The sequence below is a fragment of the Talpa europaea genome (genome assembly GCF_964194135.1).
Source record: "Talpa europaea genome assembly, chromosome: 1".
NCBI lineage: Eukaryota > Metazoa > Chordata > Mammalia > Eulipotyphla > Talpidae > Talpa > Talpa europaea.
This window is the reverse complement of record NC_140073.1, coordinates 40,361,035-40,387,781: the sequence shown is the minus strand read 5'-3', so window position 1 is coordinate 40,387,781 and position 26,747 is coordinate 40,361,035. Positions and strand designations below refer to the sequence as shown.

General features: G+C 40.8%; 2 protein-coding genes across 2 annotated transcripts in view; both read left to right on the top strand.

Moving 5' to 3' along the window:
• Nucleotides 1-9,962: 9,962 nt before the first annotated feature.
• TPH1 (tryptophan hydroxylase 1) lies at nt 9,963-20,023 on the top strand (the record flags this gene model as incomplete). The annotated part of the gene is made up of 10 exons (XM_084231885.1): nt 9,963-10,079; nt 10,862-11,045; nt 11,468-11,568; nt 13,237-13,304; nt 13,444-13,640; nt 14,767-14,902; nt 15,608-15,734; nt 17,221-17,316; nt 18,051-18,184; nt 19,852-20,023. The coding sequence occupies 10 exons, from the start codon at nt 9,963-9,965 to the stop codon at nt 20,021-20,023; spliced, it is 1,332 nt and encodes a 443-aa protein (XP_084088011.1).
• A 6,662-nt stretch (nt 20,024-26,685) lies between these two features.
• SERGEF (secretion regulating guanine nucleotide exchange factor) overlaps nt 26,686-26,747 on the top strand; it is a gene marked incomplete at its 5' end in the record, with an annotated part of 211,025 nt that continues 210,963 nt past the window's right edge. Inside the window, one exon of the mRNA XM_084249652.1 lies at nt 26,686-26,745. Coding sequence (XP_084105778.1) covers nt 26,686-26,745 — 60 coding nt within the window. The remainder of the gene's footprint in view (nt 26,746-26,747) is intronic.

Genomic DNA, 26,747 nt, shown 5'->3' with positions numbered 1-26,747 from the left:
CCTTCTCAAGAAATGTATATTATTTTTTTTTTTTTTTTTTTTTTTTTTTTTTTTTTTAAGGAATGTTATAAAGCATAGGTTTATTGACCAAATGAGAACAAGCACAAGGAAAGGTCAATGATCTCAATGGAAAAAAGAAGAAAGAAAGAAATCCTTGTCTCCCAGCTAATTATTATGCCTTTTTAGAGAAATCTAAACACTGATATTTATAAAGAGCCTGGAATGTACAAAACCATTTTTTTTAATCTACCTTTTTTTAAATTATTTTTTATTTTTTTATTTTTATAATTTTATATATTTTACACTGTTTTTCATTTTTGCACAATGTATGCATTTTCTTTTTTTTTTTTTTTTTTTACACTTTAACATCTTTGCAATTTTATTTTATTTTTTTTTTTTTGTAATTCTTTTTTTTTTTTTTTTTTATAAATTTTATTGTTATATTCCCCATACAATTGCAGCCCCCCATTCTGACCCCAATCCCTCCCCTCCCGCCCCCGCCCCCCTAAAAGTGTCTCTGGTTCATAGTTTTTTGTTGATTTTGATTTTCACTTTCTTATAGTTATTCATTTTCCTGGTCCCTTATTGAAGTTTTCTAGATTCCTGCTATGAGTGAGACCATCCGGTATTTTTCTTTTTCTTTTTGGCTTATTTCGCTGAGCATGATCCCTTCCAGCGCCATCCATGTTGCAGCAAATTGCATGTGTTTATCTTTTTTGAATGCTGAGTAATATTCCATGGTATATATGTACCACATCTTCTTGATCCAGTCATCTATTTTTGGGCATTTGGGTTGTTTCCAAAGCTTAGCTATTGTAAACAGTGCTGCTATAAACATAGGGGTGCAGGTGTTCTTTGGAATTGATGTTTCTGTGTCCTTTGGGTAAATACCTAGGAGTGGAATTGCTGGGTCATATGGAAGCTCTATGTTTAGTAGGTCCAGAAATCTCCACACAGCTTTCCACAGTGGTTGGACCAGTTTGCACTCCCACCAACAGTGCAGAAGAGTTCCTTTTTCTCCACACCCTCGCCAACATTTGTTGTTGCTAGTTTTTTTAATATGTGCCATTCTCACTGGTGTAAGATGGTATCTCATGGTAGTTTTGATTTGCATTTCCCTGATGACAAGTGATGTTGAACATTTTTTCATATGCCTGTTGGCCATTTGCATTTCCTCTTCAGAGAAGTTTCTTTTAAGCTCTTCTGCCCATTTTTTGACTGGATTATTTTCTTTGTTGTTGTTGAGACTCATCAGCTCTTTGCAGATTTTTGTGATCAGTCCTTTATCATTAGTGTTGGGTGCAAAAATGTTCTCCCAGTTGGTGGGGTTTCTCTTTGTTTTTGTTATTGTCTCTTTTGCTGTGCAAAAGCTCTTTAATTTGATATAGTCCCAGCTGTTTATCTTTGCCTTCACTATCACTGCTTTGGGTGATGTGTCTGTAAAGATGTCTTTGATGTGCAAATCACGTAGTGTTTCGCCTATATTTCCTTCTATATATTTTATGGTTTCAGGTCTTATGTCTAGTTCTTTAATCCATTTTGAGTTGATTTTTGTGTATGGTGTGAGGTGGTGGTCAAGCTTCATTCTTTTGCATGTAGCGACCCAGTTTTCCCAGCACCATTTATTGAACAAACTAAGAAATGTATATTAAGTAATTGTTTATTGAGCAGGCCCTGTTCTACATACTGGGCTATAGAGATGAAAGGCACACTTCTGGCTGTCAGGGGCTTATGGTAAAGGAGAGAAAACAAGGAAACAAAAAATTACAAAGCCATGGAAGTAAGCTTGGGAGCATATCCATTGCAACCGTGGTTTCTGGAGGATGGTTGTAGCTTGTTTCAGGGATGAATGATAAAATCCAAACAAAATACATATTTATTCACTGGAGTTCAAAACAACTCTGCTCTTAGAAATGGTGGATGGTGAGTGAAACAGCACAAGGCCAAGAGAGAAAACAACCTGTTCAGGTTCTTGTTATGCTATTTACAGTTGTGCAACTTTGGACAAGTTGCTGGACCATTCTGAGTCTCAATTACTCTAAGGACCAGCGCAAGCAATATAAAGAACAGATACTCCGTAAAATGTAAAACTCAGAGCTCAAGCCCCATTAAGATGGGGCTGTGTTCCCAGGAAAGCACCATTAGGCCATTTCCACCTTGTGCCAACATTGAACATCAGAGTGTATTCTCCTAAAAATACCTAAAAGGAAGAAAAGGAGACACTGGCAAGGAAGATTTAAAGGAGGACCAATCCAAAGGTAACAATTGAAAAACTGGGGATGAGAAGTGTCCCCTTTCATATATATTGTTCTGATGACCTGTGAGTGCAGTAAAGTGTTCTTTACATTCATGGAGCCAGTGTTACAGGGCACGGAGAGGGGCACCCCAGACCCCCCAAACCTGCCTGCTCTAAATAGGTTCTGCCATCTGCCACATCAACACAAAACCAAGAGACTTTAATGAAAAGGAACTTTAATACAATTAGGAAACAATACAGGAAAGGCAAAGAATATAGTTTCTAAATCAAGTACCCAAAGTTACCCATCCCCTTGTGGGTAAAAGTCCACCCAAATGGAATTGGCCCAGAGCAAGGCCCGAAAGTCCGCCACAGGTCTAAAGCACCTTCTGGAGGGTACCCATGGAAAGGGGGCAGAAACTGTCAGGCAAGTCTGGGACAAAGAGAGCAAAATCAAAATCAAGGTAAAAGGTGCCATTGTCACCTCCCCATGGGTCTCTCACCCACATCTGTGTCACCCAGTCCACGACCAAAAGGCAAGCGAAGTTTCTTCACATGTCTCTCCGCTCCATGTGCCTCCCCCAGGTCTCCTTCTGGTTCTTCATCCTGCTTCCTCCCTTCCTCAGTCTCCTCTGCAGCTTCTTTTTTTTTTTCTTTAGCTCCACTCTCCTTTGGGTGGGGCAGGGAACCTGGATCTTCCCACTTTCCTGGGGACCACCGTGTTACACCAGTATTTACAAAATGTTCAACCTTTTTTTCATATGTCTGTAGGCCATCTGTTTTTTTTTTTTTTTAAAGATTTATTTATCCATGCATACAAGAGCTAGGGTACAGGCCAGAGGTGTAGGGGGTGAGGGAATCCACCAGAGAGAGAGTAGGGAACAGAACAGGCAGACTGACGGAAGTACACTGCTGAGGGGAGCAGCGACTAGACAGGAGAGGTTTGCCGCGCCTTGTGGGATTCTCCCTGGCTGGCCTTGTGCTGCAGAGGCTGCGGATTGCTTCATAGTGCTTAACCCCTTGCACCAGCAGAGAGGCTGTGATTTCCGTGGGTTTTGAAGATGGAGTACCACTCTCATGCAGATGAAATTTTTAGGAAGGAACTTTATTTTCAAAGGAAGGATTTTCCTCTAAATAAAAACCTATTCTGTAACTTGATTTAATATCTTCAAATTCCGTCACTTCCACTCTTGTCAGATAAATGCAGCATCTCATCATCCTTCTCCCCAATCAGTGCAGACACTTGTGGGTGGTTGACAAATGTTAGCCCCCCAAATTTGGAAGTTTGGTGATTATTTCTGACCTATACTGGAAAAAGGGTTGTTGGTGGTTTTGACCTATTTCTGTTCTACTTCTAAAATCTCACCGATATATTCATTAATTCTATTCATTTTGTTATTTCACCAACATGCTCAGTTGCTAATGCTGCTCTTTTTACCCTTGCACAAGCCTAAAGATTTCACTGTCTTCCCGCCTGGTGCCAGCAGGAAACGTTTGTTTCTTCACTTGTGGGTGGAATGCAGATATATTGGGGGGCCATACTATGAAGAAAGTCCAAGAGTCAGTCCCAACACAAACAATGCACATTTGGAAGAAGTTTTGAGAAGACTCTGAATTTTTAAATTTGATCATTGAGCTTCATGAAACTTCTGGATGAGTTTTAGAGACGGGCCAGGCTTGTCTTAGAATTCTTTCAGAGAAGTGGGAACACCTAGATGCCTGGATTTCTCAGGGTCTAAATCTATTCAGAGAGGCCCAGACAATTTTTGCTTTTCTCGGTCCTGCAAGGAGAGCTCAGACAGGCTTCAGTGATGTCAATTATTCGTTCCTCCCCACCTCAGGGCCAGTGCCCAACCTGTTCTCCTGATGTCCTTGGGGATGGGATCTCTGATGATTTGGTTCCATGTCTCTTCTTTAAGGGGTGATTTCAGATTTTCCGTTGCATCAGGCAACACCACACTGTCAAAGAAACAGGAGTCATGGAGCAAACTGTTCTGGTAGGATGCTGCTGAGAAGGCAGAACCTGACCTTTTTATTCAATGAGTGCTTTTACAGAGTCAATTACTCAAGGCAGGAGAACACAGAGAGAAAAGTTAGGAGGAACGAATGTGCAATTAGGTTATCTAGACTTTTAGAGGAATAAGTCTGTGAATCTGAATTAGATTTATAGCTCAGATTCAAGGCATAATGTTTGAAGGTTGAATCGAACTTCTGACCTCTGCACCTGATTTGTTAACGAGTTATTCCTCTGATGATTCTCAGGGAGGCAAAGTTACGTGTCAGTCAAAGGCTCCCCAGGCATTCCTGGTCATGCCTCAAGAGGTACACTCATTGTCCCAGGAGATGAAGCATCCTGTTTTGTTTAACTTAAGAGTTGCCTCTGAAGTGTCACTAGTTAATTGATTGGCTGGGCCAAATGGACTTTGTGCTGAGATGGCTGAACTGGTAGGCAGGATGGCAGCTTATGCAGCTCCTTTTTTTTCAAAGATGTGTTTATTTATGCATACAAGAGCTGGGGTACAGGCCAGAGATGCAGGGGGGTGAGAGGATTCACCAGAGACAGAGTGGGGAGCAGAACAGGCAGACAGACTGAAATACAGTGCTAAGGGGAGCTGCCGGCGGGAGGGGAGAGGTCTGCTTGGCCACGTGGGTTTATCTCTGGCTGCCCGGGGATTGAACTCAAGCCGCAGAGGCTGCAGATTGCTTCATGGTGTGGTGCTTAACCCCTTGTGCCACCACGGAGGCCCAACTCTTTAATTCTAGTAGACTCACAGCGTTCTGTAGACCCACTTTAAAGAAAGACATCTTTGACCTCAACTTGGTTCTGACCAGTGATTTTCATGGTGCTGTGGTATGAGAACCGGATTTCAGGATCTTTTTGCTTGTGTCTTGTTACTTCTTTCTAGCCTGTTCCAGAAGAGGATCATAGAGTCTCTTTGTGCCTGAAATCCTCCTCTATAAAGTAAGGATAATTTTTGCAGCATAGAATTATCGTATATGTCAATGGGAAAACAGTGCACACGAAATCTGTAATTCCCTTTATTTTAAAGTACATCCATACTCAACAATGAAAAGGCACAGATTAATGATACATATAACAAAATGGATGAATTTCAAAAACATTATGTTAAGTACCAGCAGCCAAAAACCTATATGTACACCATATGTTTCCATTTATATGACACTGGGAAAAGGCAAAAGTAGAGGAACATAAATAACATCAAAGGTTGCCAGGGCCTGCATTGGGGGTGTTGGAGTTGGGGGGGTGGAAGATTAAGACAAGGGAATGTGGGGCCTCCCCGGTGGCGCAGCGGTTAAGCGCTGGGCTGCGAAGCTGCCCGCAGCCTCTGCAGCGCCAGTTGGATCCCCGGCTGCCAGTGAGGGTCCCACATGGTGCGCAGACCTCTCCTGCCACGCCCACTGCGCCCCTCAGCAGTGTGCTTTGTCAGTCTACATGTTCTGTTCCCTGCTTTGGCTCTGGTGAATTCTCTCACCCTTCCGTGCTTCTGACTGTACCCAGTGCTTGTATAAATAAATCAATCTTTTAAAAAAAAAGACAAGGGAATTTTTTTTTAGATTTATTTTATTTATGATTATGCAGAGAAGGGCTGGGGTGTAGGCCAGAGGTGAGGGGTGGGGGGTGAGAGGATTCACCAGAAACACAGTAGGGGGGCAGAACAGGCAGATCTACTGAAATACCCTGCTGAGGGGAGCAGCTGGTTAGACAAGAGAGGTCTGCAGTGCCATGTGGGTTACCTCCCTGGCAGGGGATCGAACTGATGCTGCACTGGCTGCCTGTAGATTCATAGAGCTGAGGCTTAACCGCTTGCGCCACCAGGGAGGTCCACAAAGGAATGTTTTTGAAGTGAAAATGTTCTATATTCTGATTGCTAGTTATGATACCGAATGCCAGCCTCAGTTTCCCTCAGCCAATAAAAGGAAACAGGTGGGGGAAATGGAAAGTGGTTTAATTTGTGGACACAGGAGGAGGGCAGCAGTCTCATGTCTGAAAGACCACCACTTTGGCAGAGTGCAGGGTTATTTACACAAAGGGGGAAAAAGGCAGGGAGATGGGCAAGGGTCTGCAAAGGGGAGGGGGGAGGACACGGGTGGGCACCAGCTCGCTTTTTTCAAAAACTGTTGTTTAACTGCCTTCTCCTTGGAATGCAAGAAGACAAACCTGTCAAACAGGGGGGAAATTGCAAGAAATAGGGGAAAGACAAACTTGTAAATGCTCATTTGAGAGACCAGTCATTTGTAACTGCATCAGTTACACATCTATATGTGTTTGTCACTATACACAGAAGCTGTACATTTCAATAGGGTGAATTTTACTGTGTGTAAATACTACTTCAGCTTTTAAAAAAGTCCCACAATGCATGCGTGTGTGTGTGTGTGTGTGTGTGTGTATGTATATTCTACGGGGACAGGAGTTAATGGCTGAACACTCAATAAATGACTTAGTTCACCTTCTTGGTTTCTGTCCCATGTCTCCCTAGCGCTTATAACATGCTTTTCTGCTAATACAGCATATTCATCTGCTTGCAGCTTTAAAATTTAATTGGAAAGGTACTGAACACTTCCCAAAAGTTCAACAGGGGCTTTGCCCCCAAGAAACAAGGAAAGACACTAAGAGAATAATGAAGTAGGACTGGGCTGTGAAATAACCTAGAACTACAAAAATATCCAGGTAGGGGGATTTCTGCTTCGAGCTCTACAAGCCTAGGGGCCTATGGTAACAGGTGCTATCTTGGTTTGGAGGGAATTTCCAACTGTGGAGATCGTTTACTATTAGTCAGACTTCTGTAGTTACGGATACTAACATTAGCTTAATTAAAACCCCAGTCAGATACGCTTAAAGGCTAAGCGAGGCGTATGAGTCTCAGCACAGGCTGGACGGGCGATCAGCACCTGGGGCCGGGTCAGCTCCCGGAGGACGCGCCCCGCCGCCTCGGGCGCGCATTGGCCAAGTCCACCGCCTTCTGCCTATAAGAGGCGGGCCGCGCTGATCCGCCGCAGACCCAGCCCAGCGCCGGCGGCACCCGAGGTGAATAAGGTGACTCCTTACCCCCGGGTCCGGGAACAGCGGTCACGGATTTGAGAACCCTGGGCAGGCGCAGGGCAGAGGCACAGACACCCTCCCTGAAGGTAAATGCCCCTGGGCACTTCGGTTTGGGAACAGAAGTTGCGCCTCTTTGTCACTCATTCTTTTCTTTCCTCCCACCTTCTTTGGGAAGAAAATACACTTTTTTTTTTTTTTTTTGAGGGCCTCTGTGTGCCAAAAACTGGCTCCTTACACTTCATCTGATTTCACCTTCACAACAAACCGTGTGAGATAGATATTTTTTAAATTGTGCAGGTGAGGAAACTGAAGTTGAGTTGAACCCAACTCTGTGTGACTTCTTTATGTTAGCAGAATCATACTCCTTCTTCCTTCCCTTCTGCTCTGTCAAATGGCAACAATGTCTTTCCCTTCTTGCATAAAGGGAACATTCCCTTACATTACCCCGGAAAGAAAAGGGTTCTCAGATGCAGAGCCTCTCAGACTCACACTTACCCTCATGACCCCCATCCCAACAGAGGATTAACAGCTTGGTTCCAAGGTTACAGCTGACAAAGAGGCATAGGGCCTAGTAGTTTCCATCCAGTTGATAGTACAGGTAAGTTTCTTTGCCTCTGACCATTTGTTTTTCAGAGGTTTAAAATTAACTCCCCATTGATGCACTACCCTAGTTGACTTGGGGTGGGGTGGAGGGAACCAGAGTTGAATTTTCTAACCAAGTAAAAGTATTTGACTGTCAATTCTCAAAGAAGGATGAAAGTGTTTATTTGATTAAAACTAGATGCAAGCACAGCTTAAAGTAACTATGTATGTTTTTGCAAAGCTATAATTTGTGGTTTATGAATTACTGGAGTTTATTTGTACATCTATTAGCACATTAAATTGTCTTCAGGCAGGGAGGGATGTATCATTTATTTCCATTTCCTTTGCTGATACCTTCATTTCCTATAATAATGTTTTACACTTGATCTTAGCCAAAAGGCCGAGAAGCGATACCTATAATAATGTTTTTCATGCACTGTTCTCTTTTGTATCTTATCTTTACTTTGATCCTCTTTCTCTTGCACCATTTAGAAAAGATAATCATGATGTTCTGGAGGATTTTCATCATACCAGTTCTCTGCACAGCTTTTAAATTCTGTCTTCAAATGGAATCCATACTTCCATAATACTTTAGTTCGATAGTACTTTTGCTTCATAGATCAGAAAAATTTTAGTTACTCTTATTGCTGATTAAACTAAGGGAGAAAAGAATTAGCCAATATGTACACCTTGGTCTTCTGACCTTCTTGGTATGTCTTCCTAATTTCCAATGATATGTCTTGCACACCAGTGCATCTTCAGGCCAGGAAGAGTGACCCCCCTCTCTCCTTGCACAGGAAAAGTGAAAGTACCCATTGGCATTGGCCTATTAGAGTGTTACTTTAAAAAGAAAATATATACTTCTCCCTGAGACACAGATTCAAACAGGTGTGGCCTGCTGGACACTTAGAGCTTTTCATCTTACCAGGGTCTAGTACTGTTTTTGCCCTTGAAGGATTGGGAAAGGGTGGGTAGGTTGAACTGAAATGAAAAAAGTGACAAGGGGAAATATCGAGGTACTGAAAAGGATTTTGGGTAGTTGACTAAAGGAGAGAAGAACTGGTGTCTCCTAAAATCTGTCATCCAGGCAACGTTATGGCCAAATTTTAGTAAAGATCAAAAGTATCCTTTGTCTGTAAGCTTATGTGGAAGAAGGGAGGTGAGGGGGGAAGGCGGTGAGAATTCTCTTCCTCTAGTTTCTTAGCAAAGTTCCTTTTAAGGAGATTCGTTCTCATATTGATTTAAACCAGATGAGCAGGAGTGCTTCCAAATCTCAATATAATACTTCATTATATCCTTAAATAAATCAAAGTAATACAATGCCTTGGACAACATAAATGTTCAATTAATATATCCTTCGCCTCCTTCTGCCCCCAGCTACAGGGGAGATAGGGGTGGAAGCACTGCATCCAATCCTGTGGCAGGGAAAGAAGAGAGAATTGTGAACTCCAAAGGTATGGAAGTTAGACCAGCCATAATGGTTAGTACTTCTTACACTGGCTCCTGCCAGGGGAACTTGAGGGCCAGTTTTGAAACATACAAGGAAGTCTTTATATAGTTTTACATGAAGAGTTGTATTCTAAACTCTGAGAGACTGAACTGTCAAGAAACCCAAAATTCTTTCAATGATACACTGACTGTCCAGAATCACTTTCTTTACTGTTCTTTGACTCTTGCTTCCAGCTGTTAGAGTTTGCCTACATTTGAGGTCAGGACATATATTCAATTTGCAGAATCCTCTTCTTTCAGCATGTCATCTATGATGTCTAGACAAGGTCAGGGAAAATGGGAGACTCAGGAAATGCAGACAAACTCAATAAATTTTACTTTGGGGTCTTAATATTAGTTTGAGAAGAAATGTTAAATCATTCATTTGCGATTTGGAACTTAATAGATTTAAGGTTTTTTAATGAATAAATCAATGAAATTAAAGATTAAGGTAAAAAAATACTTACATTTTATGCATTAAGACAACCTTTCCATGTGCTTGCTACTGTAAAAAATGTTAATAATTATTTATAAAATGATTAATTTTAGGACAAGAAAAATTCTTAGTCAAAAGAGTTTATTTCATTTTTCGTCATGATTGAAGACAATAAAGAGAACAAAGACCATTCCTTAGAAAGGGGAAGAGCAACTCTCATTTTTTCCTTAAAGAATGAAGTTGGAGGACTTATAAAAGCCCTGAAAATCTTCCAGGTATGCACTCTATGTTTTTTGCATGAGATACTTTAAAATATGCCTGGAAAACTATATTTAAAATACGAATTATTGTACATTCTTTGGAGATGGACTGCAGAAATTTTTTAACAACTTAAATTTTTAAAATATACTTGTTTCTAAAGGACTAATATTAATATATTTAAAAACTTTTTCATTTTTTAAAAAAAGATTTATTTATTTATGCATGCAAGCTGCTGGGGTACAGGCCAGAGATGCGGGGAGTGAGAGGATTCACCACAGACAGAGTGGGGAACAGAACAGGCAGACTGATTGAAATACACTGCTGAGGGAAGCAGCGGGCAAGACAGGAGAGGTCTGCTGTGCCATGCGGGTTGCTCCCTGGTGGAAGAGGGATCAAATTCATGCTGCAGAGGCTGTGGATTGCTTCATAGTGCGGTCCTTAACCCCTTGCGCCACCAGGGAGGCCCAAAACTTTTTCTTTTTTGAGAATTTTCAAAGGTTCTCTTTATCTAGGAGACTTGATTTTTTTTATCTGAATGCCAATTGATTCTGGCAATCTGAGGAACTGCAGTGGGTGGTTTTAGTTTCTAGAGGGCGTGATGAATTTTTCAAACTTTTTGAAAATTATCTGATATTGGGGGGGATTATTTCATTACTGGCAACACAAAAAGCAGTCCCCTCCCTTTGGCTATTAGAAAAACTGTGAAATTGATTTTTGTCAGTAATGAAAATAATGTGCTCAGAGACTTTTTCATGTGAGGCAGTCATGTGGAGTTTCTATCCTCTGTTTTACACAGGAGAAGCACGTGAACCTGTTACATATCGAGTCCAGAAAATCAAAGAGAAGGAACTCAGAATTTGAGATTTTTGTTGACTGTGATATCAACAGAGAACAACTGAATGATATTTTTCATCTGTTGAAGTCTCATACTAATATTCTTTCTGTGAATCCACCAGATAATTTTACTGTGAAGGTAGATGGTAAGTTTGAAAAGTGAAAATGCTATTTAGAAGATTAAATACATAATGTGTCTTCAGTCTTATATTTACCTTGAAAGCATGAAAGGAAAATTCAAACACTGTCTTTTTTTTAAAGATTTATTTATTTATGCATACAAGAGCTGGGGTACAGGCCTGTGGTGTGGGTGGTGAGAGGATTCACCAGTGACAGAGTGGGGAACAGAACAGGCAGACTGACTGAAATACACTGCTGAGGGGCGAGTCAGGAGAGGTCTGCTGCACTATTTGTGGATTAGCTCCCTGGCTGGTGATGGGATTCAGGCCATGGCAGTGATAGCACTGAGACTTAATCCCGAAGACCTCCAGGGAGGCCCAGTGTCTTTTTTCTTATTGCCTTATGTAAGATTGTCACTTAACCTGTTAGTTGTGTCTATATTTTGCAGATATGGAAATTATACCTTGGTTTCCAAAGAAGATTTCTGACCTGGACCATTGTGCCAACAGAGTTCTGATGTATGGATCTGAGCTCGATGCGGACCATCCTGTAAATAATTTTATTATTATTATTATTATTTTAAAAATATTTATTTATTTATTTTGTGGAAGAATGGGGGTATAGGCCAGAGGTATGGTGGGTGAGAGGATTCACCAGAGACAGAGTGGGGAGCAGAACAGGCAGATCTACTGAAATACACTGCTGAGGGGAGCAGTGGGGGAGACAGGAGAGGTCTGCTGCGCCATATGTAGGTTAGTTCCCTGGGGTGGGGGGGATCGAACTCAGGTTGTTGAGGTGAGAGTGCTGAGACTTAACCCCTAGGCCACCAAGGGAGGGGGGCCCTGTAAATAATTTTAATAAATATTTTTGCCAGGGATGGGGGCTGGGAGGAAAATGAGTTGAGACTAATGATCATGTTATTTCTTTCTGAGGTGCTAAAAATATTCCGAAATTATAGTGGAAATGGTTGCACAACTCCACGAATATACTAAAAGCCACTGACTTGTACTGTTCTTTCTTCCTCTTCCACCTGGCTATCTCCATTCCTCTTTTGAGACTTAGCTCAAGAGTAATTGTTGGGAAACCTTTCCCGAACTCTACTATCCTCTTACATACCCTCTGGGGTTTTAGCTTCTTCTTTGCTCCTGAGTGGCATTTTGTGCAATTTTGATAATGTACTTATCATGTTGTTTTATGGTAATAGGTTAATGTAAACTTCTTGTGCTTTGTTCTGACCCAGATCGTGCTTTGTTTAGATGGGCCAGGTGCATAGAAGGGGCTCATGAATCTGTATTGAAGGGGGAGTCTCATTCTTTCTTTTCAGGTGTCTTCCCGCTCTTTCCTGTTATTTGCTTTATTGTCTATTTCCTTCTGGGCTTTATTATTGTTGTCTTATTTTGCTATTTTTTCGTAGGTATAAATTGTAACATGACTATTCTGTCTGCTTTTTAAATTGTTATTGTTTGCTGCCATGAATGATGACTATTTGGATTTTGCATTTTTGTAGCTAAGGCTACATTCAGTTAAGTCATAATTGCAAGTATTATTAATTGCGATTGTGGGAAAATATAACTGAAAATGTAGTTGAATGATTAAGAAAAAATAATCTCATCCTTGGAAAGGAGCCATATAGTTAACAAGGGTGTGCTTTTCATGTTGTTCAAGCTCTTTTATTTTTGTAGCCAGTGTATAGAATCTTTGCATCATTAGTATCTTTTATCTTTTTAGTCACTGTAGTATAAAGCTTTCATGTATCATTAACTTTATTTATTTATTTATTTTAAAAAATTTATTTATTTATACAAGCACTGGGTAGTCAGAAGTGCGGGAGGGTGAGAGAATTCACCAGAGCCAGAGCGGGGAGCAGAGCAGGCAGAAGGACCGAAGTACACTGCTGAGGGGAGCAGCGGGCGGCAGGAGAGGTCTGCGCGCCATGTGGGACCCTCCTCCTGTGGCCGGGGAGCAGCCGGGGATCGAACCGGCGCTGCAGAGGCTGCGGGCAGCTTCGCAACCCAGCGCTCAACCACTGCGCCACCGGGGAGGCCCTGTATCATTAACTTTAAATAAAAACTACACATTTCTAAATAATGCTTGTTCATAATAACAATTATGTAGTCTTTTGGTAATATCTCAAGTAATATGAATTATTTCCTCAATATCATTGTCAAATATTGTTTAGTATGGATACTAGAAAACTTTTTTTTTTTTAATTACCAGGGTTTCAAAGACAATGTCTACCGTAAAAGACGAAAGTATTTTGCAGACCTGGCTATGAACTATAAACAGTAGGTGTATTATAAAAATTACTTTCCCAACTTTGAAATAATAAAGTGAGCAGAGTGAATTATAATCTCTTGGTAAATGAGAACAAGTGTTATTTGTTGAATGCTAATTTAATATAATTCTTCCCCTCTGTCTTATTAGTGGAGACCCCATTCCTAAGGTTGAATTCACTGAAGAGGAGATTAAGACATGGGGAAATGTGTTTCGAGAGCTCATCAAACTTTACCCAACCCATGCCTGCAGAGAGTATCTCAAAAACTTACCTTTGCTTTCTAAATATTGTGGTTATAGGGAAGATAATATCCCACAATTGGAAGATGTCTCAAATTTTCTTAAAGGTAATACACTAATTAAATTTTTATATTGGGGAATGTCGAACACCTTTTTGATCATGATCTATTGCTAGTAGAGGAATAAAGTCCAATTATATGGAAGGTCAGAATTTTCCTATACTCTGTCCTAGAGACTAATTGGATCTAGTAGGGGGCACCACACTTGAAGATGGCCAGTCATAACCTGGAGCCAGTGTAGAGGAAAGTGAGCAGAATTATAAGGAGATTGAAAAGTAAAACATATAAACAAAATTTGAAGGACTCATGGTATTTAACCTGGGTGCTTTAGAGACCGTATAGCCTTATTTAAATACTTTAATATCATTTTGTGTAATAGAGGAATTACTATATGACTCTAAAGTATAAGATTATTGAACAAAATCTGAAAGTTTGGGGGTTCAAAATGGAGAAGACCTTTATAAGATCAATTTGAAAACAGAACAGCCTCATGAGTGGTTAGTACTGTGTCTGTAGGGGTGTAAATGCAAAAGCTTCACACTCATATGGGGATTCAAGCAGATGCTTTCTATACTGAATGTATAGAAATATTGTTTAGTATGGATGCTAGTATGGATACAAGTTTCAACTGTTGGGAAATGACAGTGCACCATCCAGTTTAGTTAAAATAGAGAAGCCACTTTACAAGAGGTAGTACTGACTAAAACAACATCGATTAAAGAATGCTCCTGAGCTGAATGAATATACCTTGCTAGTGAGTTTTCATAAAAGAACGGTTATCTCGAGACTATTATAAACCCTTTAGGAAGACAGTGAGGTGTAGTTTAAGGACACCTGGGTTCTCACCCTACCTTTATTATCTACCTACTCTGTAGTCTTGGGCACAATATTGAATCTCTGCACCTCAGTTTTATTGTTATCACAACAAGGAGAATAAACTTAACTCATGTAGTAAACGTGAAAGGAGATGTGATATGTAAAAGTCTGACTCATTACTTGTTAAGTAACCATGTTAAGTGCTTCATAATTATTACTTCCCCGTAGGACACACATGATAAATTTTAGCTTCCATGTCCCCCCCTCAATGTGTTGCTTGGAACCACGCTGAGGTTGGATGCTACAGTAAATGTTCTGTTCTGCTGAAGATTTCTCTGTTTTCTCCTTTGCTTTGCAGAGCGCACAGGTTTCTCCATTCGTCCTGTGGCTGGTTACTTATCACCAAGAGATTTCTTAGCGGGTTTAGCCTTTCGAGTTTTTCACTGCACACAGTACATAAGACACAGTTCAGATCCACTGTATACCCCAGAGCCGTAAGTATTTCTACTTCAGCATTTATTTGTCTAATAACTTTTTGTAATAAGGGTACTGACCTCATGGCTTCTCTTATGAAGATTAAGTGAATTAACCCATATCAGTTAGAACAGTGCCTGGCACACGTTACAGACTCCGTGTTATGTATTGTTCACTGTTATTATTCCTATTATTAAGTGGCAAGCTAATCTCTTCAGTGCCAGGTGCTGATTTAAACATGGAAATGCAACTCTGAAAGAAATCAGACAAAAATTTCTAGCTTCCTAGAGCTTATATTCCAAATAAATGGTGGTTACAGGTAACAGACAAACTAGCAAATATAGATGGTTAGATAGTGGTAAATGCCATCTAATCATAGGGGTTAGAGATGTGTGTGTGTGTAGTGTTTCTATTTTGAGAAGGATGATCAGTGAAGGGCTTTCTGAGAAGGTGACATTTAATTGGAGATCTCATTTGGGGGAGGAGGGTGCAGGTATGTACGTCTGCAGGTATCTGCATGCACAAGTGTGTGTGTATGTGTTTGTGAGGAACCGAGGTTTTGAACCAAAATACCCTATTTTGTTAGTGTCCCTTGTGCTATATCCCAGTGGTATGCCACCAGAACAATTTGAATTAAAATAAAATCAGATTTTAATTTGACTGAGTGGAGGATTTTGCATTTATGTTAAGCATCACAACATGACAAACTTGTACCTCTCTTTCAGAGACACCTGCCATGAACTCTTAGGTCATGTTCCCCTTTTGGCTGAACCTAGTTTTGCTCAGTTCTCCCAAGAAATTGGCCTGGCTTCCCTTGGAGCTTCAGAGGAAGCTGTTCAAAAGCTGGCAACGGTATAAATCTGGAAATAGCTATATCAGTCAGTAATTCTTAGCTGGGGTGGGTGGGATGTATTTTTGTAGTTTAAAAGTGCATATTCAAGATGACTGTTAGATAATTTATGTTCATAATATTTAGTGTAATTCAAATAATGTTAAAGGAGGATGTGAATATTTAAGATTTATCAAAAAGTGACATGATCTTTAAAAACAGAAACTCTAGACTACAATAATGTTAATAGTTTGTAAATCTTCTATTTTTCAATAAAAATTATGGGTTCCCTAAAAATTATGGTAAAAATATTTTTGAGTACTAGATACAAGACACTGCTGGAAATAGGGATGGTTAAGGCCTGGTTCCTGCCTTCCAAGAGCTTGTGTACTAGTTGAGGAGTCTGTGATGTTAGAATATGTTACCTCTCTAGAGACAGAGAGGGAGTGTAGGGAACTGCATGGGGGAAGGACTCATGGAAGAGGAATGTTCTGGACTAGACCAGAAAAGAGGAGTTCTGCCCTCATGTGCCAAGAGAGGAAGGAAGAGCATCTCAGGATGAGGGTTCACAAGGAAAGACAAGAAGATGCTTAGTGTGTATACGGAATGACAAGATCTGGCAAAGAATTGTAATGGGGGGCAGGTGGTGTGAAATAGGTTAGATGATTACAACAAAACTTCTCAAATTGTGAGTTGGGTGCTTCTGGGGCTCGTGAGCACTATTATGGGCTCCTTGGGGTCAAAATCCATTGGGTAGGTAAAGATCCATTCAAAGTGCAGAATGAATGGCAGTATAGCAGGCAGAGTTCATTGATACCACATTGCAGCTGAAACTAGCACTTATTACAGGGAAGGGGAGCAAGAAGGATAAAAAAGAAGAAACCACCACTTGTTACTTTTTGATGTAGTGTCAAAGAAGTATATTGATAATTATCATCTGTGAAGGCTATTCAAATACACAGCCTTCTTCCAACTACATGTCTGTGTGAGGCTGGATTTTCTTTATATATTTGATCAAAACAACAAGTTGCAACAGGTTAAATACAGAAGCAGATATGAGAATCTGTTTTCCAACCAAACATTAAATAATGTCTGGTCAGATATTAAAAAGATCTGTACATGAAAAATAATGCTGTTTTTCTCACTTTTTTTTGGATTTGTATAATACAGTTTTGTTCATTAAAATGTTACTTATCTTGCCATAAAGTGGTCTATTCTATTTTGAAATGAATTAGTAAACGTTATTTTTTTTTCTTATGTTTAATATGATAAGTGTAGCTAGCTATAACTCACAGAAATGGGCCCTTAACAAGAGTGTATGAGAGTCCTGGGAAGAAAAGTTTGAGAAGAGCTTGTTTAGAATGAGACCAGAAGGAGAAATAACTTGGGAGCTTGCTCTGGAGTTCTTGGGCTTTATTCTAGGGTACTATGGGTGAGTGACTAAGAGTTGTAATTTGTTGTAAATTTAGGCATTCAGAATGTAAAAGTAATATTAATATCCTTTTGCAGTGCTACTTTTTCACTGTGGAGTTTGGTCTTTGTAAACAAGATGGGCAACTAAAAGTCTTTGGTGCTGGATTACTTTCTTCTATCAGTGAACTCAAAGTAAGACTTGTGAATCTTTGTGTATAACCATATTCATCTAAAATAATGTATATGACCAGAAATAGTTTTTGGACTTGAACAAGAGCTTACTCTGGACTAGGGAGAATACTTGGGGTGGCAGGAAATAATACTTAAGAGATAAATTTTCTGTTTCCCAAAACAAAGCTAGATTTTAGATCTAAATATCTTTTAAATAAAATAGTGTTTTGAAGATTTTGTTAATGAAGTCTTGCTGTTTTCCTTTGTTGTGCTAGCAGTAACTTATAAATTCTAGGGAATTCTTTGAGATTTATTATTTATCCAATAATGCAATAGATTTAAGTTCACTGAGTGATGGATGTTTGTGAAACACTATCCAAGGCACTGTTTGCTGTTAGTGAGCTTCCTACCTAGTGGTAGGTATGACATGGTTATTTGGTATAATACATGCATGCTATGGATAGTTATAATGAGTGCAGTGTAGAAAGTAGGTGCCATAATGCAGGAATTAATAAAGGTCCTTCTACATGGAGAAGAGTATAAAGCCATGGGATGATCTTGGGCATTTATGGGGAGCAGCAAGCTATTTGTTGTGTTGGAGTATATTGTAGGTAACTTAGAGCTGTCGGAAATTAGTTTGGAATTAGGATCACTGTTTTAGTAATACATTCATTGGTGTACCAATCTGGCAGTTGTGTGTGGAATGTAATCTGTGAAAATAGGTCATATTCTTTGATTCACTCTTTATCTTCTAGCATGCACTTTCTGGACATGCCAAAGTAAAGCCCTTTGATCCCAAGAGTACATGCAAACAGGAGTGTCTCATCACAACTTTTCAGGATGTCTATTTTGTATCTGAAAACTTTGAAGATGCAAAGGAGAAAATGAGGTAAATAATATCTTCTTCATGCCTTAATTTTCCTCTGCAAAAGGTAGATACAAGAATGGTAAGAAATCACAGAAATAAGCAGCTGAATAATTAAAGTGTCTAGGTTCTTTCTGCCTGTAACACATCTCCCTCTCACAACTAATATTTAGGATATGTTGCTTATAATGATGTTTGATAGTTGCAAATATGGGTCAGATTCATTGAGAAATTGGTTCTTCCTATCAGAATTTATAACCTAAAAGAAGAAACTGTGCAATGAAACATTTGCATTTTATTCAGGAGCAATTTATCACCAGCTTGGGGAACAGGCGAAGCTTGTTGGCATTTGAGAAAGGACTTGAAGGAAAGATGGGATTTAGATATGTTAAGTTTTAAGCTAAGGGAAGGTAAAAGGGATGGAAAAATATAGGAAATATGTGAATGCAATGAAAGCAGTGTTTTAACTACTAACCAGCTAAGTGTGTTAAGAAAGAATATTGGAGGCAGAGAGGCTACCTTGGAAATTCATGGAGTACTTCAGGGGAAAATAGAAGCCTGAACTGAGTTACAGGTAGCAGGAAAGGAAAGGACTGTAGAAGCACATCAGTGAAACAACAGCTGGTGGAAGGGGTCATGAGGTCACATTGTGATAATGGAGGGTTTGAAGACATTCTCCTTGTCTCCCAGGGATTTTCCTGTTAGTTGGGGAGATATGCCATGCAGAGAACCAAATAACAATGCCAGTAGGAATTTCTCTAGCACTTATGGCACCACTGCACAAGCGAAAGAAGGGGGGTCCTTTCTGGTAGACCAGATGGGTTGCAAGCTGGATTTCAACCCCTGTTCCATATACTCTTTTTTTTTTAAAAGATTTATTTATTTATTATTTATACAAGCACTGTGTACAGTCAGAAGCGCGGGAGGGTGAGAGAATTCACCAGAGCCAGAGCGGGGAGCAGAGCAGGCAGAAGGACCGAGGTACACTGCTGAGGGGAGCAGCGGGCAGCAGGAGAGGTCTGCGCGCCATGTGGGACCCTCCTCCTGTGGCCGGGGAGCAGCCGGGGATCGAACCGGCGCTGCAGAGGCTGCGGGCAGCTTCGCAACCCAGTGCTCAACCGCTGCACCACTGGGGAGGCCCTGCTCCATATACTCTTGTCCTCAGCTGTTTCCTTCGGAGTCTTGAACACAGTTGTTCTTGGTGGTGTCAAATGAGAGGTTCAAATATCGCCTTGATAATGAAGATAGAACCTTCATGATTGAAGAAAGGATAGAATTTAAGTCATTTGAGCGAAAGTGAAGGAGGCAGGGGATTCTTAGCCAATTGTAATATGTGTGTAGATATAGTTGTGTAAATCACAAACGATGATTCGTTACTACGTGGTCAAATCTTGTCATTGTCACTGATAAAGCTATTGTGGTTGGTTTCCTTATTGTGGTCAATAGACATATGAAGTAATAAGTTGTTAATAAAGATGTCCATAGGCTTTTTCCCTAGTAATGCAGGAGTAGATAGATCCATGTCTTCTTTAGATTTTCCACCTGTGCAGAGTAGGGTACAGGTCAGACTGGTAGCTCTAACATCTAATAAAGATTTGTTTTTTGCCTGGTATGTAAAGTCGATTTGCTATAATTTATTTAGTTTCACCCTTCCCCAACTTGAAATTGTCTCTTATTTGTTTCTTAAATAGAGAATTTACCAAAACAATTAAGCGTCCATTTGGAGTGAAGTATAACCCTTATACACAGAGTATTCAGATCTTGAAAGACACCAAGAGCATAACCAGCGCAGTGAACGAGCAACAGCATGAGCTTGATGTCAGTGATGCCCTCGCTAAGATCAGCAGGCAGCCGAGCATCTGACAGTTGTCAGCCAGCCCCAATCCTGAAAGCAACTGGAGATCAATTCAGAGGCCTGTGGGCCAACTCTTGCTTTTTGTGAAGACCTGGTCATAAAGGGACAGCAGCCAGATAATATTCTGTATTCCCATCCCTTAATAGATTAATAGTCTTTGAAAAATTGTACCTGCATATTCAAGGCATTTTTTTTTTGGTAACAGCTTTAGTGAAATATAATTCACATATCATATAATTCACTGACCACTGATAAAGAAGTTGTTTAACCTTATGGCTAGGTAGTTCCAGCTAATTTTATTTTCTCCAGTCCTTCTTGAGTAAAATGACTTCTGCTATCACTTAAAATACCTTGATGGACATTGTAGAGTTGACCCTTTCTCCCTAAGACCCTCTTATTTCTAAAATATCTTTCTTATCACTGAATTTGTGCTAACCTTGATCACATGCACATGCCTAATTTTAATAGGAATCTAGTTGTCTTTGCTCTAACCTGAGCACAAAGAGAGGGGCCTTTGCACATGAAGCATACTTAGTAAAGAGCAGGTAGTCTAGTTTTAGATGGAGCAAGTAGGTCTGGGAAGGTAGATTGGGATATAGCACTTATCTCAAGCTAAGAATTTGGGACTTCATAGGGAGCACCTTCTCAAGTGACCACCCTCCTGGAAACACCTTCCTTCTGACATTGCATGCTGCTGGTTTTATTTTAGATTATCTGTCCTGCCCATGGGGCCAAAGGGACCTTGGTGGGGGTGTCACTTGTGCTCCGGTATCATAATGGAATCATCTCAGGTTAGCAGGAGACCTTGTCAAAGGGAGATTTCAGAGACATGAGAGAAGCACACAGTTAAAGCTGTGCCAAGCACTTTATTTCCAAGGTGTAAGGTGAGACCATAAATAGCAAAGTCATGAGGATAGAGGATGGAGAAACGGGAGGAACAGAATGTAGGAAAGGTCAGGAAGAGCATTTAAGACCAACGCTGTAAGTAAGACAAGGGTTGCAAAGATCGGCTTTTATGTCAGCTGTATGGACAAGGACTAGACCTGATATAAAGTGAAGCTTCTGAATACACTCTTTTTTTTTTTATAGAGGCATGTTTTTATTTACTTATTTGTTTGTTTATTGTTTTGTTTATACAAGCACTGGGTACAGTCAGAAGCGCAGGAGGGTGAGAGAATTCACCAGAGCCAGAGCAGGGAGCAGAGCAGGCAGAAGGACCGAAGTACACTGCTGAGGGGAGCAGTGGGCAGCAGGAGAGGTCTGCGCGCCATGTGGGACCCTCCTCTGGTGGCCGGGGAGCAGCCGGGGATCGAACCGGTGCCGCAGAGGCCGCGGGCAGCTTCGCAACCCAGCGCTCAACCACTGCGCCACCGGGGAGGCCCTGAATACACTCTTGAGTCTTTTTAATTTGTTCCTTTCCTCCCCTAGTCACTCTTTCTTTGACTCTCCTCTCTGCCATCTCTGCATGGGAAATGTCATGCATATCTGCATATCCATGACTTCACTTATTTTAAATGACTTCCCTATTTTCAATTCTAAGTCTGTTATTTTTTCTCAAAATTTTCCCTCTTAAATCTAGCTGTCAGGATATTCACATCTAGATGTGCCATAAATTAGGTCAATGTTGTACAACTTGTGACATCATTCACATAGAATGAGTTGGAGGTCGTGCAATGTGACAGTCTTGTCAAGTATAACAAACTCAACAGGTCCAAAAAGGAACACAGAATCACCTCAATATTGTACCCTGTTTACCTCCTCACCCAGATTTTTCATTTGTATTAATGGTATATTAAAGGTCATATTTTCAGTCACTTTTCTAATCTTACTCAGCTAATTAAAAAACTGTCATTTCAGTGCCTCCCTGGTGGCGCAAGGGGTTAAGCACAGCACTGTGACGCTGTCTGCAGCCTCTGCAGCGCAAGCACAGGGAGTTGCCCAAATGGCCTGGTGGATGCCTCCTGTCTCCCTTGCTGCTCCCCTCAGCAGTGTATTTTAGTCAGTCTGCCTGTTCTCTTCCCCACTGTGTCTCTGGTGGGCCCTCTTGTCCCCCGCACCACTGGCCTGTATCCCAGTTCTTGTATGCATTAATAAATAAATCTTAAAAAAACAACAAAAACCCTGTCATTTTCCCTAAAATCAGTAGCCAAATTTCATGTGTGTTTTAGTAGACCACTAGGTCTTTTAATCCTTTTAGACCTCAAAATAAATTTATAAAAACTTTTAAAATTGATTTTATGTTATATTATATAAGGAAATAGAATTGGGAAGGATAATTCATTTTATTTAGGATTTTTGCATTTACTTGGCCATTCTAGTAGCTGATCAACGTTAAGTATACATTCGATAGTAAATAGACCTATATTAGCTAATGTAGAATCATTTGAAATATTGATTAGCTAATTTGTAATTAGCTTATTTGGTTGTAGGAAATCTGTTGTAAGCAAACCATGATGGCAAATAACCACAAATAATACAAACTGTATCTAGTTATTTTCAGACAACTTTGATCATGGTTAAGACTCATAGTTAATGAATTTTAAAATGCTGGTATTTAAAATAACTGTGTCTTATGCACACTAAAATAAACATTGAAGTCACAGTGATTAATGATTGAGTTCAGTTCTTCTAACCTTTGGTTTTATAATGTTTGTAAATCAGGAGCCCTAGAGTTTTAGAATTTTCATGCATTTTAATATATATCTTTCAAAGCATCTAGGAATATGTTAATAATTTCTCATATATGAGAACAAACTTGGGTCAAAGTTTTGATTTATAGTTCTCAATCTGTGATTTAAACTCTAACACATGGATTGTATCCTCCTGAATTTTTGAAGAAAGCTTCAAAAGTAGCTGTCATTTCTTAATCTGAATATTTTGTCAATAGAAGTTATACAAGTATGAAAGACAGATCAAACTACAAAAAATTATACTTAATATTTCAATTGGCTTCCCAATTGAAAAAAGGAACATTTCTGGAATTATCTAAAGGAACACATAATAGAGCCCATACCTTAATTTCTAGGAAGTGTATAAACTATATCCTATTGTAGTCTAGTCTGCTTTGTTATCTGATTTATGATTTTCTTTTCTTTTTTTTTGTGAGAGACTTGGTCTGTGGCTAGCTAATCTGCCTTTAGCAAAGGCAGAAATCCGACCTTGGAGTAAATCACTTAATTTCTTTGAACCTTAGTTTTCTCATCTATAAAATAATGGTCCTGACAATACTTATTATACCAATGATATTGAGAAAATCAGATAATGTGACCTAATGGATAAGATTATCTTAATCTAATTTGGGCCTCCCTACCCTCTACAGTACAAAATATAGTCTGTATGGGACAAGCTACTTTTTATTTTCCTCTTATGATAAGACATCTGAAAATAATACTGTCAAATTGTTTAAATCTAGTCTTATTTAAAAACTGCAGAATTGATGCATACACATTCAAGGGGTGAAACCAGAAAACTTTCCAGGCCCCTGACTCTGTGGTTTCCTACTTTGCTCATTCTTAGTTGTTACCCTCTAATCTCGCTCTCTCTTTTACACACACACACACACACACACACACACACACACACACACACAATCTTATTATTTAAAAAGTCCATTCTTGTGTAAAGTTTAAGGTTAAAGTTTTTCTTCTCTAAAACTGAGAAAGGAAGGTGTGTGCTTGCTTAAGCTTGCTTTCTTATACTTCCTTTTCGAGTCACTAGGGTGCCTCTGTCTCCTCCAGGGTTTGGGAACTGTGATGGGGCAGAGAGTTACAGGGTAGAAAGTTCTTTCCATCTGATACTTTTGTGAAGTGGCAGATGTGCTTTCAGCACTCGGTATTTAGCACTCACTCTCTGTGATTGTCTTGGAGGACCTCATCTTCTTATTTCTCAAGATCTGTTGAGAAAATGTACCTTTCTGATTAGGCTGTTGCATTCATCTCCCTCAGCCTCTATAAACCTAGTGGGCAACTCTCTTGGGGTTTCACTTCACATTTCCAGAAATTCCTTTGGACAGGGTGTAAGACCATTTATTCCCGGTCAATTTGCTATGCATGGGAAACACTCACTGGGGAAATCCTCAGGTTTTCTTTGGAAAACCTCTGAGTGTGAAAGACTTCTTCAAAGCATCAATCTCTGCTTAACTACCAGAGCAGTTATCTGGCCACAGCCACTGGATTTCCCAACATGAATTGGACAGCAGCTATCTGGCTGCTGGAGGATTTGTATCTGGAGGATACAAAGCAAGCTCCCACTTAGTGGCCTGCAGAAGAGACTCTCCTTCCTTAGACACGCATGAGATGGACAGGACTTGGCCACCCTGACCAAACATCCTATCTGTTCTCTGTCAGCCTGTCCAATGTTTCTCAGACTGGAAGTCACCTACTGATTTCTGAATATCACCCTTACAACTTCTGCTTTTGTGAGCGTGTACCTCACTTTATAACGTGGGACAGCCTTGGGGGCTCAGCCAAAACTGAGACTGGAAGGCTCCCATTTTTACACCTTGGTATACATGTTTGAAAGAAATGGTCAAAACAAAAAAGGTGACTCTCTTCTAACACAATTAGCAAACAGGATATCATTTCTGCACATCACAATCTCTAGCGATCCAAGAGCTGCTTTAAGGTTTGCATTTTTCTGAGCAAGGTCATCAGGTCTCAAGATGTGACAGGCTGGAGAGAGAAAGGTGATATGCTGCCCTCAAGTGGTCTTCCAGGCTACCTGTGAATGGAGTGAAAGGAAGGACTGTGTAACAAGGTCACCTGAAACACTTTCCAGAGCTCTTTGGCATAAAGGGTGGTGAGTCCTGTTTCAAGAGCAGGGTCAAGCCTACGAATATGGATTATCATCTTTAATATCTGCAACATAAAGTGTGGCTTGGAAAATGTGGGTTATGTGCTAAAAAGTATAAAAATAGACAATAAAAAACAAATGTAATCCATTACCCAAGTTTATGTTTATGTGTGTGCGTGTGCACGTGTGTCAAAATTGGTATAATCCTTAATAACATCACACAAATTTCCCTTTTAATAAAATTTAATATCTTCCCAAAACTATCTCTTAATGGCAGCCTAGTATTCCATAATCAATTTATTTCTAAACTTTCAGATTGCTTCTAAGTTCTTTCCTACTATATGTAACCCATAATGAATAACGTGCAGTCTAAGTCTTTGCAAATAGCTCTGATTTTCTTGTAATAAATGAAAAGAAGTAGAATTATTAGGTAAATTACCTATTTACCTCTATCTAGTCTACTTATCCATCATCTGTCTATCTAATCTGCCTAAATGTGCATTGCCACATTTTCCATCAGTACTGATTTAATTCTTGCCAGCAGTGCATGAGGATGTGTGTTAGAAAAAAAATCCGTTTTCCATATCCATTTTATATTTATATAAAATATTAATAAATTTTATATAAAATAGTTATATAAAATTTTATATTTATCCATATCCGTTTTATATGAAAACCTTTGTTGGGTGAAAAATATCCAGTACTGAGGATCAGAATCAGGACAAGGCCACGCTAGGAGACCTGAGGCTTAGAAGACCGCCCAGGCAGGAATCCACGAAAACCAGTCTGCTCAATTCAGTGCCTGGAGGTGTAAGTTCTCACCTGGCACCGAGGGCAACGCCCACGATGTAAAGTACTACCATCTACCAAGAAGCACGCTCAGATTTTGCATACATACAGCAAAGCAGGCCCAAAAACAGTTCAGCTTATGTCCAACTTTTCCATCCCCACCCAGGTCAATTTCCTCTCCGACAAATGGGGATATAATCCTTGCTCTATCAGTCTCTCTGGGTTGTGATGGTGTTACAGGGCAATCCGGATATAAAATGGGTTGCCTGACTGTGGGTCCTCACCCCTGCTTTTAAAAGGGACTTATTAATACTCAACTGCAGGCACACACAAAAGGTTAATAAAAGATTTATTTACAAAAGAAAGGGAAAATGAAGAAATGAATAACTCAGGGAGAAAAAGAGGGAGATAAACTCATGAATGCGTCCTACCCATTCCGCTGACCTGGAACCCCAATGGCACCCGAGGAGCCCAGAGCCATGAGGTCAAGAGAGAGACCCAAGGCCCACGTGTCTGGTTTTACAGCAAACCTGGCTGCTTAACCCCCCACTCAGGTCCCAGCGATCTTCTCTTTGGTGATGATGGGATTTGATAATGGGATTTTCCAGTGTCTTGATGGCTTTGGTCTGGAGCGAGGGTGGAGTCCACAAAGCCTGTATGGCGTTTGCTCAGGACATTTCCCCCCCCACCACCAACAATGGGGCTTCCAGGAACCAACAACGTGAAGGAGCTTTGTGGCATGCTGAGCGCAGTGCATGGGTATAGAACTGTTACTAAAGATAGAACGCGAGGGATGGTGAAAAGCAGCAGAGCAGCTCCGCCAGCCTAGTGGCCGGGGGCGGAGATGCACGCGCGCCGGGCGGGGCAAGCGGGAGGCGGCCCCGGGGACGGCCCCGCGGCTCCCGCCGGCCCCGCCCTCCGCCCCCGCCCCCGCGCCGGCCCCGCCCCTCCCAGCGCCCGCCCCACCCCCGCCCTGAGCCGGCCCCGCCCCCGCGCCGGCCCCGCCCCGTGCCCCGCCCCCGTGCCGCCCCCGCCCCGGGCCCCGCCCCCGCGCCGGCCCCTCCCGGATGCGCGGGCAGAGCGTCCCCGCATGGAGCCGGAGCCGAGCGCTGGGGAGGCTGCCCCGGCCGCGGCCGCGCTCTTCGCCTGGGT